At 38.9% G+C, this 17,940-nt stretch overlaps 1 protein-coding gene across 29 annotated transcripts in view; it reads left to right on the forward strand.

Annotated features, from left to right (window-relative positions):
• The window catches only part of LOC108708946 (target of Nesh-SH3), a 198,040-nt gene that overhangs the window by 44,950 nt on the left and 135,150 nt on the right, over positions 1 to 17,940 (forward strand). For all 29 annotated transcript variants that reach the window (XM_041584160.1, XM_041584157.1, XM_041584152.1 and 26 more), the window contains exon 2: positions 6,292 to 6,471. In XM_041584160.1, coding sequence (XP_041440094.1) covers positions 6,292 to 6,471 — 180 coding nt within the window. The remainder of the gene's footprint in view (positions 1 to 6,291; positions 6,472 to 17,940) is intronic.

The raw sequence follows: 17,940 nt of genomic DNA on the forward strand, positions 1-17,940 counted from the left end.
ATTCAAGCATATGGTTTCTTTGAGTATGTATTGCACCTGAGAAAGGGGGTATCCCCCAAAAACTTGTGCTGTATTTTCTGCTGTAATAAATGGATTGAAAAACAATAAAAGTACACTGCAGATTGCTCAAATAGCTGAGGTTTGGTCTCCTTAACAATGCATGAAAAAATCAGAACCTCTCACATACTTTGAAGAATAGGATTAACAAGACTTGAATTCCTGATTCTGGCTGCCAAAGGAAGACTAAAACTGGTGTCTACTGTCACTAAGGTACCATTTTAAATTAACTAATTGCCCCAAGGGTCACTTCAAGCCATTTATGTAACAGTGCTTCCTATAGGACCAAGTTAAAGTTCTGGTTCTATCTCAGTAGCTAGAATCACTACCTAGAATCTGTATTTATAAACAATAATGGTGTGAAAAATAGAAGAAAAATGCCAGATTAAGACGAAAAACCGAACAGATGAGAGTTAGCCTTTCCTACACCTCCTACGAAGGGAAACAGCTTGTTTAAAACATTACTCCCCTAAATAATAGAATATGTTTGTCAAATGTGAAATCACATCACGAAAATGTAAAAATGAGAATGCCATATATAATAGCATCCCCTCATTTCACTGTAAGGATATCCAGAAACTTGTAGTAGAGAATGCACCATGATCGAAAGATTACAAAGTCTCCACTCTGTAAGAAAAATATTTCTGTAAAGGTGGCCCAATGATCGGATCATAATGTAGGCAATTGCTACATCTCTGTGATATTCACCAGTTTGTCGGAAACTAGAAACATTTCAGCCTCTCATGCCAGCACTGATCCAACAAGTGTCTTATTGGATTCACAATGAACCTTCCTGCACTGCACAAGTAACTACATATCTAGTTAACACTGTTTACTAATAACAGTATAGAAATATACTGTAAGAAAACTTGTCCTAATGATTAAATCCAGGTAAGAAAACGACTGCTTGGCACGCACTCCACAGGACTCCAGGTAGCGGTAAAAACTTTTTACTTTATTGCACAAACATATATTATCCTAACGCGTTTCGTGTGTTACCACACGTAATCATAGGCATTAAATGACAATTACATACACATGATTTAAAAAGCATTGGAAGCTTTCGTCATTAGAGACGTACTTCCTCCTTAAATTTTTTTTTAACTCTTTCAAAGCTGTTTGTTGTGTTCTAAAGATTCCATTTTCTTTTACATAACGTTCTTATAAGTTATTTTCTATATAACCTCTGAAGTCTATATTTATTTTTATTTTTCTCAACTTTACCATCATTGTATAGTGTGTTTTAATGTTTCTTTTCCGTATTTTTTCTTAAAGATTAAATTGTTTCAATAAAATTACTTTTCTTGTTTCAATTTTTGTTTTACTATTTTATGTAACTTTAAGTTTATAAATTCTGACAATGTTTGGTAATTCTGAAACTTTTGTTGGGATGGGGGGTTATTGTTTTGCGTTATCATTTCTTTTTTGTTTCTTAGAAAATCGTTTTTATCCCCTTTTCTCTGATTTATAATTATAACTTTCTTTCTAATATATTAAACTATTTTTTCTCTTTTTCTTTTCTTTTTATATTTATGTGTGACAGCTTACATCCCATCTTATGTTTAACCCTTTGGGTTCTCGTGTATCTAGTAGAAAGATCCATTTTACTTCTAATTCCAAAAGCTTTTTTTGTTTATTTCCCCCTCTGCTCCGATTTCTCACTTTATCTATTCCTTGGATTTGTAAGTAGGAAACATTTCCTTGATTACATTGGGAGAAGTGTCTGGATACTGTGGTAGCGCTACTTTCTGCCCCTATCTGGCTTATATGTTCTCGCATTCTATTTTTTAAGGGACGGGTAGTGCATCCTACATACTGGATGCCACAGTGTGTACACGTTAATAGATACACAACATAACTTGTGTTGCAATTGATAAAGCAATTAATATTATATTCTTTTTGTGTGTTTGTGTTTATGAATGTTTTAGACTTGTGCATCTGTATACATGTTACACATCTGGATGCTCCACAGCAGTATGTACCTTTTACTTCTAACCAGTTGCTTTTGTTCTCTTTTCTTTTAAATTCACTTGGGGATAGAATGTGTCCCAATGTTGGCGCTTTTCTACTTACAAAATTATATCCTTGTATTAATACCTCTCTCAATTTGCTATCGTTGTAAAGCATTGGTATATGTTTATTAATTATTTGTTTTATCTGAGTGAATTGTCTGCTATATGAGGTAATAAATGATGGTTTTTCCATTCTTTGATGTCTATTTGAATTTTTCGTTTTAAGCAAGTCCTCTCTAGTTTTTAATATAGCTGTTTTAAATGCTCTTTCTAGTTCTTGCATTTGGTAACCTCTTTGTAGGAATTGATCCCTTAGATTGCAGGCTTTACTTAAAAATTCTGCTTCTGTGCTGCAATTTCTTCTAAGTCTACAGAATTGTCCTATTGGTACTCCCTGAAATACATGTCTCGGGTGACATGAGTCTGCATGCAATAACGAATTTCCTGCACATTTTTTGCGATATACTGTAGTTTGTACTTCACCATTTTCATGAAACAGTTCTAAGTCTAGAAACTGTATATTTGTGCTGCTGAATGTGCCCGTTAGTGTTAAATTTAGATCATTATCGTTTAGTGTTTCTATATATTTCATATAAGTTTTCCCATCACCTTTCCATACAAGAATCAAATCATCTATATAGCATTTATAGATAATAATTGCTCCCGTGTCTTTTATATTACCTTCATATATGTGTTTTTCTTCCCACCAACCCATGTATAGGTTGGCGTATGTGGGTGCGAATTTCGCACCCATTGAGGTCCCACATATCTGAAGATAATGTGTTTGATCAAATTTAAAATAATTGTGTTTTAACAAATATTCAATTGCTTCTATAATAAATTCCTTGGTGTCAGTGATTTATTATAGAAGCAATTGAATATTTGTTAAAACACAATTATTTTAAATTTGATCAAACACATTATCTTCAGATATGTGGGACCTCAATGGGTGCGAAATTCGCACCCACATACGCCAACCTATACATGGGTTGGTGGGAAGAAAAACACATATATGAAGGTAATATAAAAGACACGGGAGCAATTATTATCTATAAACGCTATATAGATGATTTGATTCTTGTATGGAAAGGTGATGGGAAAACTTATATGAAATATATAGAAACACTAAACGATAATGATCTAAATTTAACACTAACGGGCACATTCAGCAGCACAAATATACAGTTTCTAGACTTAGAACTGTTTCATGAAAATGGTGAAGTACAAACTACAGTATATCGCAAAAAATGTGCAGGAAATTCGTTATTGCATGCAGACTCATGTCACCCGAGACATGTATTTCAGGGAGTACCAATAGGACAATTCTGTAGACTTAGAAGAAATTGCAGCACAGAAGCAGAATTTTTAAGTAAAGCCTGCAATCTAAGGGATCAATTCCTACAAAGAGGTTACCAAATGCAAGAACTAGAAAGAGCATTTAAAACAGCTATATTAAAAACTAGAGAGGACTTGCTAAAAACGAAAAATTCAAATAGACATCAAAGAATGGAAAAACCATCATTTATTACCTCATATAGCAGACAATTCACTCAGATAAAACAAATAATTAATAAACATATACCAATGCTTTACAACGATAGCAAATTGAGAGAAGTATTAATACAAGGATATAATTTTGTAAGTAGAAAAGCGCCAACATTGGGACACATTCTATCCCCAAGTGAATTTAAAAGAAAAGAGAACAAAAGCAACTGGTTAGAAGTAAAAGGTACATACTGCTGTGGAGCATCCAGATGTGTAACATGTATACAGATGCACAAGTCTAAAACATTCATAAACACAAACACACAAAAAGAATATAATATTAATTGCTTTATCAATTGCAACACAAGTTATGTTGTGTATCTATTAACGTGTACACACTGTGGCATCCAGTATGTAGGATGCACTACCCGTCCCTTAAAAAATAGAATGCGAGAACATATAAGCCAGATAGGGGCAGAAAGTAGCGCTACCACAGTATCCAGACACTTCTCCCAATGTAATCAAGGAAATGTTTCCTACTTACAAATCCAAGGAATAGATAAAGTGAGAAATCGGAGCAGAGGGGGAAATAAACAAAAAAAGCTTTTGGAATTAGAAGTAAAATGGATCTTTCTACTAGATACACGAGAACCCAAAGGGTTAAACATAAGATGGGATGTAAGCTGTCACACATAAATATAAAAAGAAAAGAAAAAGAGAAAAAATAGATTAATATATTAGAAAGAAAGTTATAATTATAAATCAGAGAAAAGGGGATAAAAATGATTTTCTAAGAAACAAAAAAGAAATGATAACGCAAAACAATAACCCCCCATCCCAACAAAAGTTTCAGAATTACCAAACATTGTCAGAATTTATAAACTTAAAGTTACATAAAATAGTAAAACAAAAATTGAAACAAGAAAAGTAATTTTATTGAAACAATTTAATCTTTAAGAAAAAATACGGAAAAGAAACATTAAAACACACTATACAATGATGGTAAAGTTGAGAAAAATAAAAATAAATATAGACTTCAGAGGTTATATAGAAAATAACTTATAAGAACGTTATGTAAAAGAAAATGGAATCTTTAGAACACAACAAACAGCTTTGAAAGAGTTAAAAAAATTTTTAAGGAGGAAGTACGTCTCTAATGACGAAAGCTTCCAATGTTTTTTAAATCATGTGTATGTAATTGTCATTTAATGCCTATGATTACGTGTGGTAACACACGAAACGCGTTAGGATAATATATGTTTGTGCAATAAAGTAAAAAGTTTTTACCGCTACCTGGAGTCCTGTGGAGTGCGTGCCAAGCAGTCGTTTTCTTACCTTGATGTCTCCCCCATGCTGAGGGTTCGGGGCGCAGCACCCGGACCACCAAACAGGAGCGGTGAGTGACCCACAGTCTTACCATATTTGAATATTTTAAGCGGAGGGCCCGGGGCAAGTGCACCCAAGCCAATTTGAAACAGCGGTGAGCGCATTTGTAATGAATGATATAACATACCGCTATGTAGAAAGGGTTTCCAATTCGTGATATCAAAGTGTGGCGGGTGGTTTGAGCGCTCCTGCCTTCCTTCTCTAAAAGTACATACTAATGATTAAATCCTCCTTGTTTAAATACAGTAGCAGAAAAATGTGATATCCCTGCCCTATCTCTACACAAACAAGAAATCATGCTTATAAAAAGCAAAAGGTACAAACTGACCATTTCAGTGAAAGAAGATAATTTTTTTCTAAATCCTTAAAATGAGAAAATATGTTTTAAGAGTTATTGTAGTTCCTAATTGATCCTTTTTTTAAAGTAATCAATCACCTGCTTAGACAGCTGCATTCCACTTTACTCTAGTCTACACAATAGACTGAATGCTTCCAAGAATAAATCGTGATTGTTGAAAATTCTGTTTTTAATATGTGGTGACTTTAAAACTGAATATTCCCCAGGCTGCTTCATTTTTAGCCGATGGTATGAGAAAGGATGAGACATATGCCACCAATTTTAATCCCCTACAAAAAAACTAGTTACTTAACAATGTCTGCTGTTAGCAATATTGTTTTAATTTGCATAGTTGAAAATATAATACAAACCATCATCATAAATTAATAATTTCCAATTTACCTTTTTTGTGTTGGCTTTTACCTTTTATATAAATGTAAAATGTGTTTACATGTATTTTAATTTCGTTGCTTTGCAAAAAAAAATAGGTCATTGTAATTAATCTCACACCACTGAAATAAAGCTCGTCATTTATAATTAATACATATTTCAGTTTTTAAATAAATAACGTTCAGCACAAACATAGGAAGGGCTCAGCATTGCATAGGAACCAGATTTTGCTGCTCTAGGGCAATTAGGATGATTAAAGAAGACATATAACTAAGACTGCTATAGTTCATGAGCCTAAGGCAAACTTTACCCATTTTAAGGCCTCTTCCTTTGAGCATCTAGGATCACTAGCTAGTAATGAATCATGCTATTTAACATTTCAGACATTTCAGAATATTAATGAGATATGTTATTGCTATTGTACACAGCAATTTATAGGCTATGTAATGTTACTCACTGTATCTCTTTACAATGACTATACAAAATAATGTCAACTGGGCCTGAAATGGAGTGCCATGTGTTTTTTCTTTTTTTTTTACATGGTTTATAATGAATGTTTTTATTAGGAACCTGAGACAAATATCAATTTTCAATAATATTTAAATATTTTTTCCCTCACTGCAGTAAAAAAGAATAACTTGAAAGTGCACATAAATGCGACTGGAAACACACTTGTTATGAAGTTTCTTCGTCCAAATGAAAACCTGAAACTTGAAGGCTTCGTATTGGGATATGGGAGCAATTTTTTTTCAAACCAATATATTCAGTGGCCAGAAAATGGAAAGTCTTACGTAACAGAAGTTGGTAAGTGTCAATAAACAATTATATTGATTTTTTTTAGAATTCTGAATGTAGAGCAGAAAATAAAGATTGCCTACATAAGCTAACATAACAATCATATCACCAGTACCAAAAAAGAAGGGGGTGAAGCATTGGAGTATATCTATATTAAAACAGTAAAGGTAAAAGATGGGTTATGAGGTTGGTCATTATTCATTATCTCTTCATTTAGTATAGGAACTAAGCCATGATTTAAAATGAATGTAGAGACTTTGTAATTGACATTTACGGCATGTGATTTGTGCTAATTCTTGTTAAATTCCCAAAGAGTGGTAACAGAACATCACAGGTACATATGCCCATGTCTTGGCTATGTAGTAATAAGAAATACAAATCAATAAATACAACATTTCTTCCAAACATATCTTTTTAATATAAGCTATTTAAACCTGTTTTCGAAACTTTTTACTATTTTTAAGTACAGTACTGAATTATGTTTACTCTAGTAACTAAAGAGAGCACCACCATAATTTTTTTGTTACTGTGCTACATATGTTTCGGCTTGTTCTTTCTTCAGCACCTGAGGCATCCACTTTTATTTGACATCAATTCTCAGTAAAATGTGTCAGAATGTCAGAAGGAAAAATGTAGGAAAAATCTAGTACAGTTTGCTCTTAGGGCATTTGGATTAATGTGTTCCTAAGTGTAATAATGAAAGCTACTAATATCCATTAAGCATTTTAATCTCTATTTAAAACTGTAAATTATACCAGTCAAATAAAGACAAAACGCTACTACTAGCAGTTTTTCCCATATAGTATCAATTTAGAAGTAAGCTTAAAAGAAATATAACATGCTGTACAAAAATACACATACACTGTAGTGCAATATATATATATATATATATATATATATATATATATATATATATATATATATATATATATATATATATAAAAACAAAAAATGCAGCTCATCCATGTGTTGCAATTAAAATCAGTCTGGTGCATGGGTGTGTGGCTTATATCATATACTGAACTAAACAAATTAACCCAGCACTATCATTATACAACTTTAAGGAACAATTGGATTAAAGAGAATTTATCTGAATTTGGCAAAAAGAGACACTTTTGGTTACATGGTTTGTACAAAGTATGCATAAGCTGATGCGCCCCGCCATGGCAGTGTCCATGCATCAGTCCTACCTAAGTGAAAAAGGGTATTTTCTTTGGGAGGAGAAAGACCATACCTGCTTCTCTCTTTATTTGGCATGACCTCTTCCAAAGAAACATTCAGCATTATGGGCTTTTAAGTAATCTGTAGGACTGTGTTTAGAGGGGCGGGGGTTGGGAGAGCAAGCATTAAAGGGAAAGCCACTTTCCTTTATAGAATATACAAAAACAAAAAATGCAGCTCATCCATGTGTTGCAATTAAAATCAGTCTGGTGCATGGGTGTGTGGCTTATATCATATACTGAACTAAACAAATTAACCCAGCACTATCATTATACAACTTTAAGGAACAATTGGATTAAAGAGAATTTATCTGAATTTGGCAAAAAGAGACACTTTTGGTTACATGGTTTGTACAAAGTATGCATAAGCTGATGCGCCCCGCCAAGGCAGTGTCCATGCATCAGTCCTACCTAAGTGAAAAAGGGTATTTTCTTTGGGAGGAGAAAGACCATACCTGCTTCTCTCTTTATTTGGCATGACCTCTTCCAAAGAAACATTCAGCATTATGGGCTTTTAAGTAATCTGTAGGACTGTGTTTAGAGGGGCGGGGGTTGGGAGAGCAAGCATTAAAGGGAAAGCCACTTTCCTTTATAGAATATACAAAAACAAAAAATGCAGCTCATCCATGTGTTGCAATTAAAATCAGTCTGGTGCATGGGTGTGTGGCTTATATCATATACTGAACTAAACAAATTAACCCAGCACTATCATTATACAACTTTAAGGAACAATTGGATTAAAGAGAATTTATCTGAATTTGGCAAAAAGAGACACTTTTGGTTACATGGTTTGTACAAAGTATGCATAAGCTGATGCGCCCCGCCAAGGCAGTGTCCATGCATCAGTCCTACCTTAAAAGCCCATAATGCTGAATGTTTCTTTGGAAGAGGTCATGCCAAATAAAGAGAGAAGCAGGTATGGTCTTTCTCCTCCCAAAGAAAATACCCTTTTTCACTTAGGTAGGACTGATGCATGGACACTGCCTTGGCGGGGCGCATCAGCTTATGCATACTTTGTACAAACCATGTAACCAAAAGTGTCTCTTTTTGCCAAATTCAGATAAATTCTCTTTAATCCAATTGTTCCTTAAAGTTGTATAATGATAGTGCTGGGTTAATTTGTTTAGTTCAGTATATATATATATATATATATATATATATATATATATATATATATATATATATATATATATATATATATATGTATATATATATATATATATATGTATATATATAGATAGATATATATATATATCAGAAATGAAATACCAGGGGTTCATGTGCCTGCCTATCTCATGCCTCTCAACAGAAATTCACAACTGAAACAGAGAGACTGTACCATGTACCATTAAGCTATTGATTATCTGATATTAGGCAGCAAAATTAATTCATGCGACATATGGTGGGGCCAGGAACACAACTTTTTCAAGGTATCTAAATAAAATTCAAAATTTCCTGTTCCTGGCGGGGATTTGGGTCTGCAGAGCTTTGCTGTCTACCCTTCAGGTTTTGCTTTCTATGTATTCTTGGATTTATAGATTATTGGGTAGATCAATTTAGATTTGGCAAAACAAAATTACAATTTTACCTTAATACCTTGACAGTGTCACGATTGCCGCCCGGAGCAGGTCCTGGAGCTCCGGGCGGCGGGTCCTCCCCTGCCGGCGTCGCTCCCAAAATGGCGGCGCCCATGGCCGCCACGTGGGTAGCGGCACCGGCGCGCTGACGTCATCGCAAGGACGTCAATGACGTCACAATGGCGCCAAATTCAAAATAAAAACGCCATCTAGACGCCAGAATGGCGCCCAAGTATAGGAATACTTTCCCTAAGTGTATCCTGGGTTTCCTGTGACCTTATTTGCTAAAATCTTGTTCCTGATTGATATCCTGACCCTTTTCCTGGACTTTGGACTTTGCTGTTTTCCGCCTGCCTGTGAACTCTTGCTTGGATCCCGACTACTCTTCTGATTAACCCTTTGGACACCGCGACCTTGCTCCCTCAAGAGGGCTTCCTCCTCGATCCTGACTACCTCCCTGGAGGGACCTCCCGGCTCCCTGACATTATACTTGGGCCATGGAGCCTACTGAGGAAGCTACGCCTGATGTCGGACGGGCGCTCCGCGGACTGGCATCCCGCATGGAGGAATATGAAGCCCAGCAGTACTGCATAGGACAGGCACTCGATACCCTTCTCTCCCGAGTGCCTCCATCGCCTCCTGCTTCCCAAGCGGCTGTAAATCCTCCCATGGCGGACGTCTCGTCTAGCACAGGTTTCTCGTCTGGTGAGCCTCGTATTCCGCCTCCTCCTCGCTTCAGTGGGGACCCACAGGCCTGCAGAGGTTTCACTACACAGTGCCAGATCCAGTTCGAGTTTCAACCCTCGCACTTCCCCAATGAACGTTCCAAGGTGGGGTATGTGATGTCTCGTTTGGTGGGCAAACCACTTGAGTGGGCAACATCTCTTTGGGAGAAGAATTCTCCACTGACTTTTGATGCCAAGCCTTTTCTTCAAGCATTTCGTACTGTGTTTGATGCCCCGGGTCGGGTCACAAATGCCCCTTCTCGTCTTCTGCAACTCCGACAGGGAAACCGCAGTGTCAGTGACTATGCTATTGACTTTACAACTTTGATGGCTGAGACTTCCTGGAATGACGATGCCTATAAGGCCGTATTCTATCAAGGTCTGTCTATTCGCATTAAAGATGATCTTGTCTCCAGGGAGTTCCCTGATCTGCTGGAAGATCTGATTGCACTATCCATTAAGGTGGACACTCGTCTCAGAGAGCATCAAGTAGAGAGGGAGCGTTGTAAACGATTTCAACCCTTGTTGGCACCTCGCTTCCAGAGACCTCTCTTGCAAACTCCGGCTGCTCAAGCTTCTCCTTCTCCTCCGGAGGAACCGATGCAAGTTGGAAGGGCTCGTCTCTCCAAACAAGAAAGACTCCGTAGAATGGCTGGCTTATGTCTGTATTGTGGCGGACAGTCTCATTTTGCGAACTCTTGTCCGGTGAAGCCCACGAGTTCTGTTCCCCGAGGTATATCTAGGGTAACTCATGTAGGGGGCACTACTCCGAAGTCTCAAGAGATCACTCACAGGTTTCTCCTTCCTTTACAGATTCGCCTAGCCACTAAGACCATTGTCGGCTCAGCTTTCATTGACTCTGGAGCTGCTGGGAACTTCATGGACGCTCTTTTCGCCAAACACATGGAAGTCCCCTTATTCCCATTGTCCACTCCGCTTCGTGTCACTGCCATAGATGACATACCCCTGGAGGCTGAATTTATCTCTAAGACGACTGGGGAATTGCCTGTGCAGGTTGGGACGCTGCATAAAGAAAGACTATCGTTCCTAATTATTTCCTGCCCATCCGTTCCTGTTGTTTTGGGTCTCCCTTGGCTGCGCCTGCATAATCCCACCATTGATTGGTCCGCAGGACAGATTTCCCGTTGGAGCCCATTTTGCCAGCAGCATTGTCTTCCTGCTAAACCCCTCCAGAGGGTGAATATCTCTATGTCTGATCTGAAGACTCTACCCTCCTTCTACAGGGAATTCTCTGATGTATTCTGTAAGAAATCCGCAGAATTCCTTCCTCCACATCGACCATATGATTGTCCTGTCGATCTCCTGCCAGGAACCATGCCCCCTAGGGGTCGCACCTATCCTCTTTCTCCGGCTGAGACTTCCGCTATGAAAGACTATATTCAGGAAAATCTCCAGCGGGGGTTTATCCGCCCCTCTACTTCTCCTGCCGGGGCAGGTTTCTTCTTCGTGGAAAAGAAGGATGGAGGCCTACGTCCTTGCATTGACTACCGGGGCCTTAATAAGATCACTGTTAAAAACCGGTACCCCTTGCCTTTGATTGCTGAACTCTTTGACCAATTGAAAGGGGCTAAGGTTTTCACTAAATTAGATCTCCGTGGGGCGTACAACCTCATCCGCATCCGTGAAGGGGACGAATGGAAGACGGCATTCAACACTCGGGATGGGCACTATGAATATCTCGTGATGCCTTTTGGCCTCTGTAATGCCCCAGCTGTCTTTCAGGAGCTCGTGAATGACATTTTCCGGGATCTCTTGGGAAAGTCTGTGGTTGTGTACCTGGATGACATCCTAATCTTCTCGAAAGACCTTGAATCTCATCGCTCCCAGGTGAAAGAAGTGCTCTCTCGTTTGAGGAAGAACTCTCTCTTCGCCAAGTTGGAGAAGTGTGTCTTTGAGGTGTCTAAGATTCCTTTCTTGGGTTATATCATCTCCCCAGAAGGTTTCGAGATGGATCCCGTTAAGGTGTCAGCAATCCAAGAGTGGCCCCTTCCCTTGAGCACCAAGGCTATTCAAAGGTTCATCGGATTTGCCAACAACTACCGGCAATTCATCAGGGGGTTTTCTTCCCGTATTGCACCTATCCTTACCCTCATCCGAAAAGGGGGTAATCCCAGGTCCTGGCCTCCAGTTGCTATAGAAGCTTTTCAGTCCCTAAAAGACGCATTTTCTTCTGCCCCAGTCCTCCGTCATCCGGATCCTAAGTTACCCTTTTGCATTGAGGTGGATGCATCTGAAGTAGGTGCTGGGGCTATTCTATCCCAGAGACATTCTGCCGATGGGAAATTGCACCCCTGTGCCTTTTTCTCCAGAAAGTTTTCCCCTGCAGAACAGAATTACGATGTAGGGAATCGAGAACTTCTGGCAGTCAAACTAGCTCTCGAAGAGTGGCGTCACCTCCTAGAGGGTTCTTCAATCCCGGTCACGATTTACACTGATCATAAGAACTTGGAGTTCATACATTCTCTCAAGAGACTGAATCCTCGTCAGGCCAGGTGGGCCCTGTTCTTCTCCCGCTTCAACTTTGTCTTGACTTTTCGCCCTGGCTCCAAGAATCGGAAAGCCGATGCTCTGTCTCGAAGTTTCACTCCGGTGGATCGTACTCCTGAAAGACAAGTGCCTATTATTCCTCCTGTCAAGATCATCGCTTCCTTGTACCCTCAATTCGCTGATCAAATTCTGGCCGGTCAATCTTCTGCTCCTCCTGATACCCCCATTGGGATGGCGTTTGTTCCCTCCGAGTTACGTCTGCCCATTCTTCAACAGACCCATTGTTCCAAGCAAGCAGGACATCCTGGTCCTGAAAAGACTCTTGAACTCCTTCGACATTTAGTCTGGTGGCCGACTATCCGAAAAGATGTCAAAGACTTTGTTGCTGCTTGTACCGTTTGTGCTACATCCAAACCTAGCCATTCTCGCCCCAGTGGGTTATTACAACCATTGCCTATTCCATCTCGGCCATGGACTCATTTAGCAATGGACTTTATTGTTGAACTCCCCCCCTCTGGTGGTAACACTGTGATTTGGGTAGTGATTGACCGCTTTAGTAAAATGTCTCATTTCATTCCCCTGCGGAAGCTTCCCTCTGCTGTGGAGTTGTCTCAGCTCTTCATCCAGTATATTTTCCATCTGCATGGTTTTCCTGTGGAAGTGGTCTCTGACAGAGGTTCTCAGTTTACTGCTAAGTTTTGGCGTTCCCTGTGCAAAGATCTGGGTATTACTCTCCAGTTCTCCTCCGCTTATCATCCCCAGACTAATGGAGCAGCTGAACGAGTAAACCAAGCTTTGGAACAGTTCTTGAGGAATCACGTCTCCCTTTGTCAAGATGACTGGTCTGATCTCCTCCCATGGGCGGAATTTGCTCATAATAATGCATGCCACACTTCCACTGGAAGGTCTCCATTCATGTCGGTGTATGGTCAGCATCCTCAAGCCTTCCCCCAAGACTTTGTGTTGTCTGACGTCCCGGCTGCTGATGACCATGCAGCCCACATGTCTGCTATTTAGGCTGCAACCAAGTCGAACTTAGAGAAGAGCGCTCTGGTTCACAAGACATTTGCAGATCGTAGACGTAGACCCTCTCCTCCCTACAAGGTTGGTGATAAAGTCTGGTTGTCTTCCAGGAACATTCGGTTGAAGGTGCCAGTTGGGTCCGAAGTTTGTGGGTCCATTCTCCATCTCGGAGGTGATCAATCCTGTGGCTTTCAGACTTCAGCTTCCCCCTGAGATGCGAATTCCCAACCCGTTTCATGTCTCTTTGCTGAAACCCGCTACCTCCAATCACTTTTCTGTGAATCAGTCTCCCCCTCCTCAACAAGAATATGAGGTGGAGAAGATCCTTGACTCCAGAATCTCCAGGGGCTCTCTTCAGTACCTCATCAAGTGGAAGGGCTTTGGCCCTGAAGAATGCTCCTGGGAAGGACACTCTGATGTGCATGCTCCTCGTCTTGTGAGGGATTTCCACTCTAAATTTCCCCAGAAGCCAAGTCCTGGTGGTCCAGAGGCCCCCCGTGAGGGGGGGGGTACTGTCACGATCGCCGCCCGGAGCAGGTCCTGGAGCTCTGGGCGGCGCGTCCTCCCCTGCCGGCGTCGCTCCCAAAATGGCGGCGCCCATGGCCGCCACGTAGGTAGCGGCGCCGGCGCGATGACGTCAGCGCGCCGACGTCGGCGCAAGGACGTCACAATGGCGCCAAATTCAAAATAAAAACGCCATCTAGACGCCAGAATGGCGCCCAAGTATAGGAATACTTTCCCTAAGTGTATCCTGGGTTTCCTGTGACCCTTTGCCTGGACTTTGGACTTTGCTGTTTTCCGCCTGCCTGTGAACTCTTGCTTGGATCCCGACTACTCTTCTGATTAACCCTTTGGACACCGCGACCTTGCTCCCTCAAGAGGGCTTCCTCCTCGATCCTGACTACCTCCCTGGAGGGACCTCCCGGCTCCCTGACAGACAGGACAGGCCAGTCCACAATGCATACTATTTACTTCCACCGCAGTTTACCTTTTGATCATCTGTCTACCACTCAACTGACAGCTTCTCTGACCTGGTTATTTGGCCAAAGTACTCCAACTTTTACTAGACAATTATTTTCATTAGTTGGGATTTCATCTGCAATTTTGTTACAATTAGATTATTTTAATCTGTGGTCTATCCATCCAGCTCAAAGGGGTTTCCAATATCATTTTTTGTCATCTTGATTTTGTCTTTTTTCAGAGTTCATACCCATATGTCCCAACAGGTCAAACTAATTCCTTTGATTTATTCCTCATAGCAAGATCTATGGCCCCAGTCAATAGTTTGAATGCCCCTAATCATAGAAACATTTCATAGACAAACATAAACATTTCATAGGAACTTTATCCCAAGTGAAAAACTTAGGCACAAATGAAAAAAGACTTAAGGGGACTTAAAGGAATTGTTCAGTGTAAAAATAAAAACTGGGTAAATAGATAGGCTGTGCAAAATAAAAATTCTCAATATAGTTAGTCAAAAATGTAATATACAGTATAAAGGCTGGAGTTACTGGATGTCTAACATAATAGCCAGAACACTACTTCCTGCTTTGCAGCTCTCTTGGTTTACACTGATTGGTTAATCCCAGGTAACCAATCAGTGACTTGAAGGGGGGCTATAAAGCAGGAAGTTGTGATCTGTTATGTTAGACATCCAGTCACTGCAGCCTTTGTAGATTACATTTTGGCTAACTAACTATATTAGACACATTTTTCATTTTGCACAGCCTATCTATTTATCAAGTTTTTTATTTTTACACTGAACTGTTCCTTTAAGAGCAGTTGGGCTTGAACACAGTCAGGTCTAAGGAAAATCCCATTCATTAAACATACTTGCATGAATATGCACTCCTTGTACTTTGTGCTCAGCACTGCTACCTTCCTCCTGCTTCCTATTCCAAATTCAATGTTATTTATCTTATTAACACAGGGGATCCATGGAGCTACCACTATCAAAGGGTTGCTCCATGGGTGCCTGCATCAATCACCACAGTGCAGATGCACTGAAGCAATAGGGTGCAGACAATACTTTTATGCCTAAAATGACACCAGCTGGACATGGCAATTGTGTTTGAATCACATTGCAGCACAAGGGCCACTGTGTCCATTTCTATTAATCAGCTGCAGTTGCTTCAAGCGCATCTCCCCACTATTACACTAGAATAATAGGGGAAAATTTTAAATTTCAGTGAACACATATGATGATTGAAATGACTTGGCCCACTGCATTGCGATACATAAATTACCTCTATATTGCTGTTAAAATTAATAATGACGTGGAAAACTCAATCTTTCTGTGTGTGATACCAACTCTTCTCAGTTCCTCGTAATCTAAATACATTAAAGACTTTCTCATTAATTTAAAGACTTACAAATACATACATTAAAGACTCTCATTTCATATCATATCAAACAGAGAAAGTGGCACTCACAGGACTTGCAAAAATAGAGAATTTATTACAAAAAATGTTTTGGCTGTAACCCCAGCCTTTCTCTAACATATATATTTATATATAATAATTTATAATGTGGGCCGAAACGTTGGATATGCATTAAATAAAAACACATTTCGATGAAATGGAGTGCTGGTCTTTCTATTACGCTGGATAACAAATTTTGACCATTGCATCCAAAATAATTTCTGATCCGGTAAGAGTGTGAACACTGTGTATATATATATATATATATTACCTCACATTGTAAAATCAATTAAGTCTCCAAGAAGTTACATGACCACATAAAAGCACAAGGCCAAGTGCTTTTATACAGGTCATGGCACTGCGAGGTTACTTCAAATATCCTAATTTTCCAAAAAGGGGTACTTTTTTATTATAATACACAAGTTTTAGTGAGTCATGTGAGAAAAATACTACATTCCGTTTACATTTGATGACATTGCTAAGAACCATTTATAATTTACAGGATATTCATGGCTTTTGTTAATTTATATTTATAAACCACCTCTGCAACCCCATAAACCAGTCTGTCATGAAATATTAAGTGGTCATCGACTGAGCTTCCAAAACAACATGTAGTGAACAAATGACTTCAATAAAATATTGCATACCATGGTAAAAATACTTTAACTGAAAAGGACTGTCAAGGGACTACAAAATGGCAACATCTGGCTTAACAATTTCAAGGACATCTACAAAGATACCCCATCCGCAGGGAAAACCCCAGAACAAAAGATTAACTAAAAGATAGATGCTTTAGAGGAGAAGATCAAAGATTTTTAAACTCATCTGGACGCACCAATCACTCCCCACGAAATAACAGAAAGTCTAACAGTGTGAAAAACAAATTGTTGAAGACAGAATCCTTTCAGAGATTATTATATACAGTACAGCTCCCCAGAAATCTGAACTGCAATAGTATAGCGCTTGAACCTGGTTCTTAGTGTTTACTATTTCCCACAAGTATGGAACCAAGGTCTTATAGCACCTATCTACAAAAGTGGGATATAATATAAGCCAGCCAAATACAGAGGGATCTATGTGGGCAGCACATGGAAAACAGCATTTTGAATAAAATAATCCTCACCTTCCTAACACAGCTCAATGTTCTCAGCCAAAGTCAGGCAGGACCTATGCCAAACCATCACACCATGGATTACAAGGGCTGGGTAGAAATTTCTGCATAGCTTTATTACCATTAGGTTCCTTCTTTAAAAACTTGGGAAGAAATAAATCTATGGGCCCCATAGCATTTAGAGTGTTCTTCTTAGCAAATAATTCTATAGCCAAATGTAATTAGCAAGGTGACAGGTGAGACATTTTTCTATGCAACTTTGCATTATTACTATAATTTATGCTAATCATTTGAACAAGATGGCATGTTTCCAGATATAGAAAGGTTTACATTTATTTTACAGTTTATAAGAATTGTAAGTAACTAAGTTATAAATAGTACAGGTATGGGACCTATTATCCAGAAGACTCTGGACCACTGGTTTTCTGGATAATGGATCTTTCCGTAATTTGGATCTTCATACCTTAAGTCTACTAGAAAATCATGCAAACATTAAATAAACCCAATAGACCATTGTAAGATTATATCTTAGTTTGGATCAAATACAAGGTACTGTTCTGTTTTTACAGAGAAAAAGGAAATCATTTTTAAACATTTGGATTATTTAGATAAAATGGAGTCTATGGGAGATGGCCTTTCCATAATTCAGAGCTTTTTGGATAACGGGTTTCTGGGTAACAGATCCTATATCTGTATAAACAGAGAGAAAACTTAGTTTGCAAACCAAAATGTGGAAGAAATGCACAGTGGAAGAAACACCTTTTATATTATACAGTATATTACATTGTCTGTTTTCTTTATAACATGCAAGAGCATGCCCTGAAATATACAGTACTTTAAATTAGCAGAGAATAAAAGTATCTGCTTTATATCACTAGGACTGGTTTGTGCATT

This window comes from Xenopus laevis, chromosome 2S, assembly GCF_017654675.1.
Source record: "Xenopus laevis strain J_2021 chromosome 2S, Xenopus_laevis_v10.1, whole genome shotgun sequence".
NCBI classification, from domain to species: Eukaryota; Metazoa; Chordata; class Amphibia; order Anura; family Pipidae; genus Xenopus; species Xenopus laevis.